At 46.1% G+C, this 12,841-nt stretch overlaps 1 protein-coding gene across 1 annotated transcript in view; it reads left to right on the forward strand.

Annotated features, from left to right (window-relative positions):
* Positions 1 to 12,841, forward strand: part of LOC131094995 (uncharacterized) — a 65,693-nt gene that overhangs the window by 31,686 nt on the left and 21,166 nt on the right. The window contains exons 3-8 of the mRNA XM_058042588.1: positions 5,215 to 5,253; positions 6,611 to 6,919; positions 7,922 to 8,218; positions 9,252 to 9,569; positions 11,228 to 11,536; positions 12,340 to 12,636. Of these exons, the coding sequence (XP_057898571.1) occupies positions 5,215 to 5,253; positions 6,611 to 6,919; positions 7,922 to 8,218; positions 9,252 to 9,569; positions 11,228 to 11,536; positions 12,340 to 12,636 (1,569 nt within the window). The remainder of the gene's footprint in view (positions 1 to 5,214; positions 5,254 to 6,610; positions 6,920 to 7,921; positions 8,219 to 9,251; positions 9,570 to 11,227; positions 11,537 to 12,339; positions 12,637 to 12,841) is intronic.

The raw sequence follows: 12,841 nt of genomic DNA on the forward strand, positions 1-12,841 counted from the left end.
CTACCCCTATTAGGATGAACCTTACATTGGTAAAACAATTAATTAAGCACCAAGACCTATTGGAAGTCTTGAAAGAAATCCAAGAAAGTGGAAAGAAAAGCTTAATTACTGTCCAACATGATATAAAGGAAATAATCAGAGTTCTACAAAGAATAAAACAAAATATGGATCATCACTGGTGAGATGTGATCTTTGGGTGGTCACCAACTGCAAATGGAATCTTTAATAAGTTGTGCCACCCCATTGTAGTTTTACTAATATTAGTTGAGATTATCTAAGCTTAAGATTATCTATTATATTGTTAATTTGGAACTGGAGAATACTACAACGAATAGCTGTACTAACTTCTTTATCAAACGTACATAGTGAAGCATTAAAAGACACTTATTGTCATGAAGGTTTTCATTAAGTAAAAGAATTTACTTATTTCCTAGGAAAAGGGGGAATGAGACAGAGTAGAGATCCATTCTGAATTAGGTGAAGTGTCTAGCAGCGGTGAAAAGTCTGTGAGGCCAAAGCTGAAGGAAAAACTCACATGCCGAGACAGCAAGGAGACAGAGAAAGAAAAACAGAAAAGACCACGAGGTCAATTTGCCCCCAACCTAGGAATTCCTTTGATAAAGAAGAACTGGCGATAAATGTCATGCGGAATGAATATGTATGAACCTATTGTGAAACTGTATGCATATGCATTTGGAAGGGGGGATAAGAGGAGACCTGAGATCTTCAGGGGTATGCATGCCTTTTGAGGAGAATTTTCTCCATATGCGTCTGGCACCGTAAATAAACATACCGGGCTTTACAACTTCTATAAAGTTGTGAGGTTTCTTCTTTTCTCCGCAAAACATCACCTTGATCTTGGTGTCACGTCCTTAGTGTCACCAACCCTGGTGTCACCCTCACCTTGGTGCCACCTTCTCCTCAGTGTCACCTTGTTCTCTGTGCCACCAACCTTGGTGCCACCCTCATTTCAGTGTCACCTCCTTCTCAGTGTCACCTTCACCTTGGTGTCACCTTCACCTTGGTGTCACCCTCACTTTGGTGTCACCAGCTTTGATGTCACCCTGACCTTGATGTCACCTTGGTGTCACCAACCCTGGTGTCCCCTTCACCTTAGTGCCACCTTTTCCTCCATGCCATTTTGTCCTCAGTGTCACCAACCCTGGTGTCACCCTCACCTCGGTGTCACTTCCTCAGTGTCACCACCAACCTCAGTGTGACCTCCTCCTTGGTGCCACCTTCATTGATGCCACCTTCCCCTCATTGTCACCAACTTTGGTGCCACCCTCACCTCAATGTCACCTCCTTGGTACCACCTCTGTGTTGCCACCCCCTCCTTGGTGCAACCCTCCCCTGAGTGTCACCTTCATTGGTGTCACCCCTTCCTCAGTGCCACCTTGCCTTGATGTCATCCTCACCGATGTCACCTCCTCCTTGGTGCCACCCTCACATCAGTGTCACCAACCCTCACCCTGGTGCCACCTCACCTTGGTGTCACCTTCTTCTCAGTGTCACTGACCTCGGTGCCACCCTCACCTCAGTGTCACCCTCACCTTGATGTCACTTTGGTGTCACCACAACCCTGGTGCCACCAATCTGGGTGCCACTCCTACGTTGGTGTCACCCTCACCTCAGCGTCACTAACCCTGGTGTCACCTTCACTGATGCCACCCTCACCTTGGTGTCACCTCCTCAGTGTCACCTTCTCATTGTCACCCCCTTGCTGTCACCCTCTTGGTGCCCCCCCAATGTCCCCTCCCTCCCCACCCCGTGTCCCTCCCCCCCTCCCCAGCCTGGAATGTCCCCAAGTGTCGCAAGAGCCACCCCCGCGTCCCCATGACGTCATCACAGTGTCGCAACTCCCGCTTCCACTTTTCCCCCCAAATTGGGGACACGGGGGAGGGGACAGGGGACAGGGACAGGGACAGGGACAGGGACAGGGACAGGGACAGGGAGGTGACAGCGAGGGGAAAGGGAGGGACAGTGACGGTGGGGGACAGGGATGGGGGGGACAGGGATGGGGGGGACAGGGAGGTGACAGGGAGGAGGTCGGGACGGGGGTGACAGGGACAGGAAGGGGATGGCTCCACTTTGGGCACAGGGGGACAGAGAGAGGGAGGGGACAGGGACAGAGATGGGGAGGGGACAGGGATGGGAAGGGGATGGTGTCATTTTGGGGACAGGGATGGGGACAGGTAGGGACAGGGACAGGGACAGGAGGGGACAGAGAGAGGAGGGGACAGTGATAGGGACAGGGGGGACAGGAGGGGACAGTGACAGGGACAGGAAGGGACAGTGATAGGGACGGGGGGACAGGAGGGGACAGTGACAGGGACAGGAAGGGGACAGTGATAGGGACAGGAAGGGGACAGTGATAGGGACAGGGGGGACAGGAGGGGACAGGGACAGAAGGGAGACAGTGATAGGGACAGCGAGGGGACAGGGATGGGACAGGGATGGGGAGGGGACAGGGAGGGGATGGGGACAGGGACAGGGACAAAGACAGGGACAGGGTGGGACAAGGAGGGACAGGGACAGGGATGGGGACGGGGACAAGGACAGGGGGGCGATGGGGGCGACGGGGGGGGGGACAGAGAGGGGACGGGGGTTTGACAGGGACAGTGACAGGAGGGGGACAGTGATAGGGACAGGGGGGACAGGAGGGGACAGGGACAGAGACAGAAGGGGGACAGCGATAGGGACAGGGGGGACAGGAGGGGACAGGGACAGGGACAGAAGGGAGACAGTGATAGGGACAGGAGGGACAGGAGGGGACAGGGACAGGGACAGAAGGGAGACAGTGATAGGGACAAGGAGGGACAGGAGGGGACAGGGACAGGGACAGAAGGGGGACAGTGATAGGGACAGGGAGGGAAAGGCGGGGACAGTGACAGAGACAGAAGGGGGACAGTGATAGGGACAGGGAGGGGACAGTGACAGTGCCAGGAAGAGGGGGGGGACAGGGAGGGGACAGGGACAGGACGAGGATGGTGCCACTTTGGGGATGGGGGGGGGACAGGGAGGGGAGACAGGGAGGAGACAGTGCCAGAGAGGGGACAGTGACAGTTCCAGGGCCAGTGCCAGTGCCAGGGAAGGGAGAGGGCCATGGCACAGCTGAGCTTCCTCCTGCTGCTCGGTGAGCCTCCTCTTCCCCTCCTCCTCCTCTCTCCCTTTTCCCTCAATTTTCCCTTTCCTCCCCATTTCCTGCCCTTCATCCCATTTCCTCCTCTTCCTTCTCTTCCTCCCCACCCCATTTTCCCCAAATTCCCCTTTCCCCATTTCTGGGTTCCTCTTCCTCCTCTTCCTCCTCTCTCCCATTTTTCCCCATTTTCCCCCAATTTCCATCCCCATTTTCCCAACTCTTCCTCCTCCTCTTCCTCATCCATCCCTTTTTTCCCCTCAATTTTCCCTTTTTCCCACCATTTTCCTGCCCCTCATCCCAGCTCCTCTTCCTCTTCCTCCCCAGTCAATTTCCCCAATTTCCCTTCCACCCCCCCCCCTTCTGGACTCCTCCTCCTCCCCTCTCCCATTTTCCCCATTTTTCCCCAATTTCCATTGTCATTTTCCCAACTCTTCCTCCTCCTCTTCCTCCATCTCAATTTTTCCAATTTTTCCCTTTTTTCCTATTTCCTGCCCTTCATCCCAACTCCTCTTCCTCTCTACTCCCTTTTTCCCCAATTTTTCCTTTTTTTCTCTAATTTCCGTGCCCATTTTCCCATCTGCTCTTCCTCCTCTTCCTCCTCCTCTCTCCCTATTTTCCCAATTTCCCAATTTTAAAAAATTTCTTTTTATCTTTAAATTAGGTTTTATTTTAAAATTTCCTTTTATTTTTAAAATTTCCTTTCAAAAATTCTATTTTATTTCCATTTATTCTAATTTTTCTTTAGTTTTCATTTTAGTTCCTTTTCAAATTTTCTTTTATTTCATTTTCCCTAATTACTAATTAATAAATATTTATTTCCTTTTATTTTTTATGTCTATTCTTATTTTCTTTAAAAATTAACTTTTAATTACCTTTTTACTTTTATATTCTTTTAAATTTTAAATTCCTTTACCCCTATTTAATAATTAGGAAATTTTTTTAATTTCCTTTTAATTCCAAATTTTTCCTTTTTCTTTCACTTTTTAATTTTTATTTTTAATTTCCTTCTATTTTCTATTTCCTTTTTAAAATGAAATTTTCATTTAAATTTTTTTTTCAATTTCCCCTTTTTAAATTTTCCTTTAATTACTAATTGAAAAATAATTTTTAATGTTCTTTTATATCTCAATTTTTCCTTTTTATTTTAATTTTTCATTTTTAATTTAATTTTTAAAATACTCTTTTAATTTCTTTTCATTTCTTTGAAATTTAAATAATTTTAATTATTTTATTAATTTCAGTTCCCCTAATTAATAATTACAAATAATTTTTAATTTTCATTTTTAAATTTCCTTTTATTTTCTATTTTCTTTTAAAAGGAAATTTTAATATTTTAAAATTTATTTTTTGCTTTGTTTTAATTTTCATTTATTTCATTTTCCCCTAATTATCAATTAATAAATATTTATAATTTCCTTTTGATCCCAATTTCCATTTTCCTTTTATTTGAATTTTTAATTTACTTTTAAAAATTATCTTTTATTTAAATTATTTTTATTTTTAATTTCCATTCATTCACCCAAAAAATAATTAACAAATAATTTTTAATTTCTCTTTCTTTATTAATTTTTTTTAATTTTAGTCTTTTATTTTTAATTTACTTTTAAAAACAATAATTAATATCCTTCTTATTTTGAAATTATTTTACATTTAATTTCCCTAATTTCTTCCTTATTAATAGTTAATAAATAATTTTTATTTCCTTTCTATCCCATTTTTTGTCTATTAATTTTTAAATTTTTTTCTTTAATTATTTTTCCCTTCTGAAAATTCGGTTTCATTTCCTTTTTATTTCAAAATCATTTTTAATTTCCTTTAATTTTTCCTTTTAATTAATTTTCCCCTAAGTATTAATTAATAAATAAATTAATTTTTTATTCCAAATTTTTCTTTTTCTTAATAGTATTTTAATTCCCTTTTTATTTTAAATTATTTTAATTTTTTATTCCTTTCATTATTAATTAACAAGTAATTTTTCATTTCGATTCCATTCCAAATTTTTTCATTTTTCCCTCAACATTTTTCTCAATTTTCCCAATTTTTTAATATTTCCCATTTTTCCTTTTTTCCAGCCTCTCTCCTGATCCTTTTCCCGCCGGTGAAGCCCTCAGGTAACAAAAAATTCCAAAAAAAATCATAATTTTGGACAAAATTGGGACCTTCATCTGCATCTTCTCCATTCCTACCTCCAAAATTTGAATTTTTGGTTCATTTTGGGGCGTTTTTTGACCCAATCTGAGCCCAACACAAGCAGGGTCATGGTGGCACTTCCTCCACCCCAAAAAAAATCATATATTTAGGAAAAAAAAATCAGAATTTTGGGGAAAATTTGGAGGATCCTCTCCACCTTCTCCATCTTCTACATTCCCACCTCCATAAAATTCATTTTTTGGGCCATTTTGGGGTTTTTTGACCCAACCTGAGCCAAATCCAGGAAGGGTCATGGAGTAACCTCCTCCATCCAAAAAAAATTAGAGTTTTAGGAGAAAAAAATCAGAATTTTTGGGGAAAATGGAGTAGATTCTCTCCATTCTCTCTATCCTCACCATCTTCTCAAGTCCCGCCTTGAAAACTCTGAATTTTTAAGTCATTTTTGATCTTTTTGGACCCAATCTGAGCCCAACCCAACCAGAATCATGATGACACCTCCCATGGCCAAAAAATTGGGATTTGGGGAAAATTTCAGTGGTTCTTCTGCATCTTCTCCATCCCCACCTCCAAAAAACATTGAAATTTTGGGTCATTTTAGTGATTTTTTTTTACTCAATCTGAGCCAAACCCAACCACCGTCATAGTGACACGTCGTCCAACCAACAAAAAAAAAAAAAAAAAAAAATCAGAATTTGCTAAAAAACAGGATTTTGCGGAAAACTGGGAGGTTCTTCTCCATTCCCACCTCCAAAATGTTGAATATTTTGGTCATTTTTAGACCTTTTGAAACTAATCAAAATCCAACCCAACCAAGGATAATGTGGCACCTCCTCCACCCGAAAAAAACCCACAATTTCAGGAAAAAAAATCACAATTTGGGGGAAAAATTTAAAGGTTCTTCTCCATCTTCTCCATTTTCACCTTCAAAAAATGGAATTTATAGGCCTATTATGGGCGTTTTTGGACAAATCCATGCCCAACCCAAGCAGGGTCATGGTGGTACCTCCCATGACCAAAAAAAATCAGAATTTTGGGAAAAACCATGTTGGATAAACCAGGTGGTTCTTCTCCATCTCCTCAATCTTCCCCATTTTCACCTCAAAAACTCTGAATTTTTGGGTCAATTTTAGGCCTTTTGCACCAAATCCAAGTCCAACCCAACCAAGGACATGGTGACACCTCCTCCACAAAACAAAATCAGATATTTATGAAAAAAATCAGAATTTTGGGGAAAAATTGGGAGGTTCTTCTCCATCTTCCCCATTCCCACTTCCAAAACATTGACTTTTTTCTCATTTCCCCCTATTTTCTCCCCAGACCTCTCCCCTCCCGCCCCCAACATCTCGGTGATGCCGGCCAAGGCGCGTTTCCTGGTAGGCGATGCCGTGTCCATCTCCTGCGCCGCGCCGGCGCCGCCCAGCACCGACCGCATCCAGGCCTTCCGCTTCAACGGCACCTCAGGCTGGGCCAGCGACGTCCGTACGTCCCGCCGGACGTCTGTCCACACCTTCACAGTCACCGGGCCCCACGACGGCGGCTTCCACACCTGCTCCTACAGCGTCGTCCGGCGCGGTGGCCGCGTCCTCCACTCGCCACCCAGCCGGGCTGTGGTCATCAATGTCCGAGGTTTTGCGGTGGAAACTCCTGGAGTGGGGGGTTTTGGGGGGGTTGTGGGGTCAAAATTTGGTCCCACTGAGGTTCAGGGTTGGGTTTTCCACCGAATGTTGACTTTTCTACTCAACTGGGGGTTTTAATCCCAAAATTCATACCCATTGGGGTCCAACCTTGACTTTTCCACTAAACCTTGACTTTTCCACCCAACTGGGCGTTTTTATCCCAAAATTCATTCTCGTTGATGTCGAACCTTGACTTCTGTGTCCAATTGGGGATTTAAGGCCAAAATCTGGTCCTGCTGAGGTTCAGGGTTGGGTTTTCCACCCAATGTTGACTTTTCTACTACTTTTCTACTCAGTTGGGGGTTTTAATCCCAAAATCTATCCCCATTGAGATCCAACCTTGACTTTTGTGTCCAATTGGGCATTTTTATCCCAAAATCCGTCCCCATTGAGGTCCAACCTTGACTTTTCCACCCAATGTGGCGTTTTCTACCCAACTCCATCATTTTGTCCCAAGTTCATATCATTGAGGCATAATGTTGACTTTTCCACCCAATTGGGCATTTTTATCCCAAAATTTATCCCCATTGACCAAAATGTTGGATTTTGGTCCAACAGGGGCATTTTGATCCCATAATCTGTCCATGTTGAGGTCCAACATTGACTTTTCCACCCAATTTGGAATTTTTATCGCAAAATTTGTCTTCATTGCGGTCCAACCGTGAGTTTTCCACCCGACATTGACTTTTCCAGCCAATTTGGGCCATTTTTACCTCCAAATCCATCCCATTGACCAAAACATTGCCTTTAGATGCAACAGTGAAATTTTATCCCAAAATTCATCCCCAGTGAGGTCAAACCTTGACTTTTCCACCAAATTTGACCATTTTCACCCCAAAATCCACCCCCATTCACCAAAAATCCCCTTTTGACCCAACAGCACCATTTTTACCCCAAAATCCCTCCCCTTTTGACCTCCAACCTTGACCTCTGACGCTTTTCCTCCCACCAGACCGCCCGACCCAACCCAACCTGACGGTGACACCCTCGGGCCTCACGGTGCAAGGGCAGCCCCTCCTCTTCCTCTGCATGGCCCCGCCCAGCAAAGCCCCTCGGCGCCACTTCCGCTTCCTCCGGGATGAGCTCGAGGTCTCCGAGGGCATCGTGGAAGGTTCTGGAAGCGCCCGGCTGAGGGTGGAGAGGAGCGGCCAGAACCAGACCGGGAACTTCAGCTGCAGCTATGAGGAGATGACCGAGGGGCGCTGGATTGCCTCCTACCCCAGCGAGGCCGTGGCAGTGGTGGTGGAAGGTGATTTTGAGGGGCAATCGGCAGGGTTTGGGTATGGGGAGGGGTGTGGGGAAAGGTGAGGAGATAGCAAGGTGAGGAGAGGGAAGGTTGGTTGAGTTTGGTTAGGTCAAGGTTGGGTTTGGTTTGGTTGGGTTGGATTTGGTTTGGTTGGGTCAAGGTTGAATTGGGTTTGGTTGGGTTGGGTCAAGGTTGGGTTGGGTCAAGGTTGGGTTGGGTTTGGTTTGGTTGGGTTTGGTTGGACCTTGGTTGTGTGTGGTTTAGTCATTGTTGGTTCGTGGTTGGGTTTGGCTGGGTTTGGTTTGGTGTGGTTGAGTTTGGTCACATCGTGATCCCAAATCTCCACCTGAAGATCCAAAATTGACAATTTCCTTTTTTTCCCCCATTTTTTCCAAAATACTGAAATTATCAGGAGCCACCTTTAGGCTTTTTGACCCAATCCCAACCCCAGGATCTCCCCCTGTTTGGTGGCACCTCCAGGACCATCCAGGGGGTCCCCAAATTCCTAAAGTCATCAAAAATCAGAATTCTGGGAAAATTTGGGAGCTTCTTCTTCATCTTCTCCATTCCCACCTCCAAAACATCAAAATTTTGGACCATTTTTAGCCTTTTTTCACCCAGTCTAAGCCCAACCCAACCAGGGCCATGGTGGGACCTCTTCCATCAAAGAAAAGTCAGAGTTTTGGGTAAAATCAGGACTTGGGGAAAAATTGGGTGGTTCTTCTCCATCTTCTCCATTGTCTCCACGTTCTCCATTCCCACCTCCAAAATACTGAATTTGGGGCCATTTTTGGGCTTTTTGACCGAATCCAAGCCCTATCCAAACAGGGTCCTGGTGGGACTTCCTGTAACCAATAAAAATCAGGATTTTGGGAAAAACTGGGTGGTTCTTCTCCATCTTCTCCATTCCCACCCAAAAAATTGAACTTTAGGCTTTTTTTCCTCCCAAAAATCGAATTTTGAGCCACTTTCACTCTTTTCCAATCCGAATTTTAAAATCACCGATAAGACTGATTTTCCCCCAATTTTTTCCCAGACCCGTGTCCGCCCCCTGTGCTTTGGGTGGAGCCTCCGTCTGGCGTGGTCACTGCGGGTCAGCGGCTGCGCCTGACCTGTTCCGCGAGCCGACGTCACTTCCGGCGCCGCTTCCGCTTCTTCCGCGATGGCGTCGAGCTGACTCCGGGTGACCTCATCGATGACGTCATCAGTGACGTCACTGGTGATGGGTCCCAGCTGGTGTTCCTGCGGATTTCGCCAGAATTTTCTGGGAATTTCAGCTGCCTGCTGGAGGAGGAGGTGGGCGGGGCCTGGGTGGAGGCTCCGCCCAGTGAAGGCGTGGCCGTGGTGGTCATGGGTAGGTGAGGGGGTTTTGGGGGGAAAATGGGGCATTTGGGGAAAAAGTGGAGGGGGAGGAGACATATGGGGATTTATTGGTTTTGGAGTATTTGATGACCGTGGGATTGGTTTTGGGGTGAGTTTTGGGGGTTTTTGGGGTATTTGCTGAACCATGTTTCTTTAGGGCTGTTTTTTAGCATTTTTGGGTTTTTTCATGTCCACGGGAGTTTTTTGGGTTGTTTTGGGGGTATTTTCTGGCCCTGGGGTTTATTTTGGGGTGAGTTTTGAGGTTTTGGGTTATTTGCCGACACATGGGGGTTTTTTGGCATGGTTTGGGGTTTTTTTGTGGTATTTCCTAACCCTGGGAATATTTTGGGGATGGTTTTGTGTTTTGGGGGGTATTTGCTGCCCCTGGAGTTTATTTTGGGCATGGTTTTGGGGTTTTTTTGCGTATTTGATCACCCAGGGGGGTTATGGGGTAACTTTTGGGTGTTTGGGGGGTTTATGATAGCCATGGGGGTTTTCTGCGGTGGTTTTAGGGTATTTGCTGACCCTGGGGTTTCTTTTGGGGTGGTTTTAGATTTTTTGGTTTTTTTTTTTTTTTGACTTTTTTGACCCAGTCTGAGCCCAACTGAAGCAGGGTCATGGTGGCACCTCCTCCATCCAAAAAAATTTCAAAAATTTAGGAAAAAAAGTCAGGATTTTGTGAAAAACTACGTATTTCTTCCCCCTTTTCTCCATCTTCCCCATCTTCCCCATTCTCACCTCCAAAACTTGAATTTTTGGGTCACTTTTGGGCTTTTTTGGACCCAAACTTAGCCCAACCCAAGAAGAGTCAAGGTGGGACCTCCTTCATCCAAAAAAAAAAAAAAAACAAATCAGAGTTTGAGGAAAAAAATCAGGGTTTTGGGAAAATTGGGATGTTCTTCTCCACCTTCTCCATCTTCTTCATTCCCATGCCAAAACATTCCAATTTTGGTACTGTTTTTGGCCTTCTTTGACCCAGTCCAAGCCCAACCCAAGTGGGTCATGGTGGAACCTCTTACAACAACAAAAACTCAGGAGTTTTGGGGAAAATTGTGAGGTTCTTTTCAATCTTCTCCTCTTCTCCGTTTTCACCTTCAAAAATTGATTTTTGGGCCTATTTTGGGCTTTTTTGGACAAATCCAAGCCCAACCCCAGCAGGGTCATGGTGGTACCTCCCATGACCAACAAAAATCAAGATTTTGAGAAAAACCTGCTGGTGGTTCTCCATCTCCAAAATCTTCTCCATTTTCACCTCAAAAACTCTGAATTTTTGGGTCATTTTTAGGCCTTTTGGACCTAATCCAAGTCCAACTCAACCAAGGACATGGTGACACCTCCTCCACAAAACAAAATCGGATATTTAGGAAAAAAATCAGAATTTTGGGTAAAAATTAGGAGGTTCTCTATCTTCTCCATCTTCCCCATTTTCACCTCCAGAAAATGGAATTTTTGGGACATTTTTGGGCTTTTTCAACTCAATCTGAGCCCAACCCAAGCGGGTCATGGAGGAACCTCCTCCACCCAAAACAAAATCAGAATTTTGGGAAGAGTCAGGATTTTGGGGAAAAAATGGGAGGTTCTTCTCCATCTTCTCCATTCCCACTTCCAAAATATTGACTTTTTTCTCATTTCCCCCTTTTTTCTCCCCAGACCTCTCCCCTCCCGCCCCCAGCATCTCGGTGATGCCGACCAAGGCGCGTTTCCTGGTGGGCGATGCCGTGTCCATCTCCTGCGCCGCGCCGGCGCCGCCCAGCACCGACCGCATCCAGGCCTTCCGCTTCAACGGCACCTCAGGCTGGGCCAGCGACGTCCGTACGTCCCGCCGGACGTCTGTCCACACCTTCACAGTCACCGGGCCCCACGACGGCGGCTTCCACACCTGCTCCTACAGTGTCGTCCGGCGCGGTGGCCGCGTCCTCCACTCGCCACCCAGCCGGGCTGTGGTCATCAATGTCCGAGGTTTTGTGGTGGAAACTCCTGGAGTGGGGGGTTTTGGGGGGGTTGTGGGGTCAAAATTTGGTCCCACTGAGGTTCAGGGTTGGGTTTTCCACCGAATGTTGACTTTTCTACTCAACTGGGGGTTTTAATCCCAAAATTCATACCCATTGGGGTCCAACCTTGACTTTTCCACTAAACCTTGACTTTTCCACCCAACTGGGCATTTTTATCCCAAAATTCATTCTCGTTGATGTCGAACCTTGACTTCTGTGTCCAATTGGGGATTTAAGGCCAAAATTTGGTCCTGCTGAGGTTCAGGGTTGGGTTTTCCACTCAATGTTGACTTTTCTACTACTTTTCTACTCAGTTGGGGGTTTTAATCCCAAAATCTATCCCCATTGAGATCCAACCTTGACTTTTGTGTCCAATTGGGCATTTTTATCCCAAAATCCGTCCCCATTGAGGTCCAACCTTGACTTTTCCACCCAATTTGGAATTTTTATCGCAAAATTTGTCTTCATTGCGGTCCAACCGTGAGTTTTCCACCCGACATTGACTTTTCCAGCCAATTTGGGCCATTTTTACCTCCAAATCCATCCCATTGACCAAAACATTGCCTTTAGATGCAACGGTGAAATTTTATCCCAAAATTCATCCCCAGTGAGGTCAAACCTTGACTTTTCCACCAAATTTGACCATTTTCACCCCAAAATCCACCCCCATTCACCAAAAATCCCCTTTTGACCCAACAGCACCATTTTTACCCCAAAATCCCTCCCCTTTTGACCTCCAACCTTGACCTCTGACGCTTTTCCTCCCACCAGACCGCCCGACCCAACCCAACCTGACGGTGACACCCTCGGGCCTCACGGTGCAAGGGCAGCCCCTCCTCTTCCTCTGCATGGCCCCGCCCAGCAAAGCCCCTCGGCGCCACTTCCGCTTCCTCCGGGATGAGCTCGAGGTCTCCGAGGGCATCGTGGAAGGTTCTGGAAGCGCCCGGCTGAGGGTGGAGAGGAGCGGCCAGAACCAGACCGGGAACTTCAGCTGCAGCTATGAGGAGATGACCGAGGGGCGCTGGATTGCCTCCTACCCCAGCGAGGCCGTGGCAGTGGTGGTGGAAGGTGATTTTGAGGGGCAATCGGCAGGGTTTGGGTATGGGGAGGGGTGTGGGGAAAGGTGAGGAGATAGCAAGGTGAGGAGAGGGAAGGTTGGTTGAGTTTGGTTAGGTCAAGGTTGGGTTTGGTTTGGTTGGGTTGGATTTGGTTTGGTTGGGTCAAGGTTGAATTGGGTTTGGTTGGGTTGGGTCAAGGTTGGGTTGGGTCAAGG

This window comes from Melospiza georgiana, chromosome 32 (assembly GCF_028018845.1).
Source record: "Melospiza georgiana isolate bMelGeo1 chromosome 32, bMelGeo1.pri, whole genome shotgun sequence".
NCBI classification, from domain to species: Eukaryota; Metazoa; Chordata; class Aves; order Passeriformes; family Passerellidae; genus Melospiza; species Melospiza georgiana.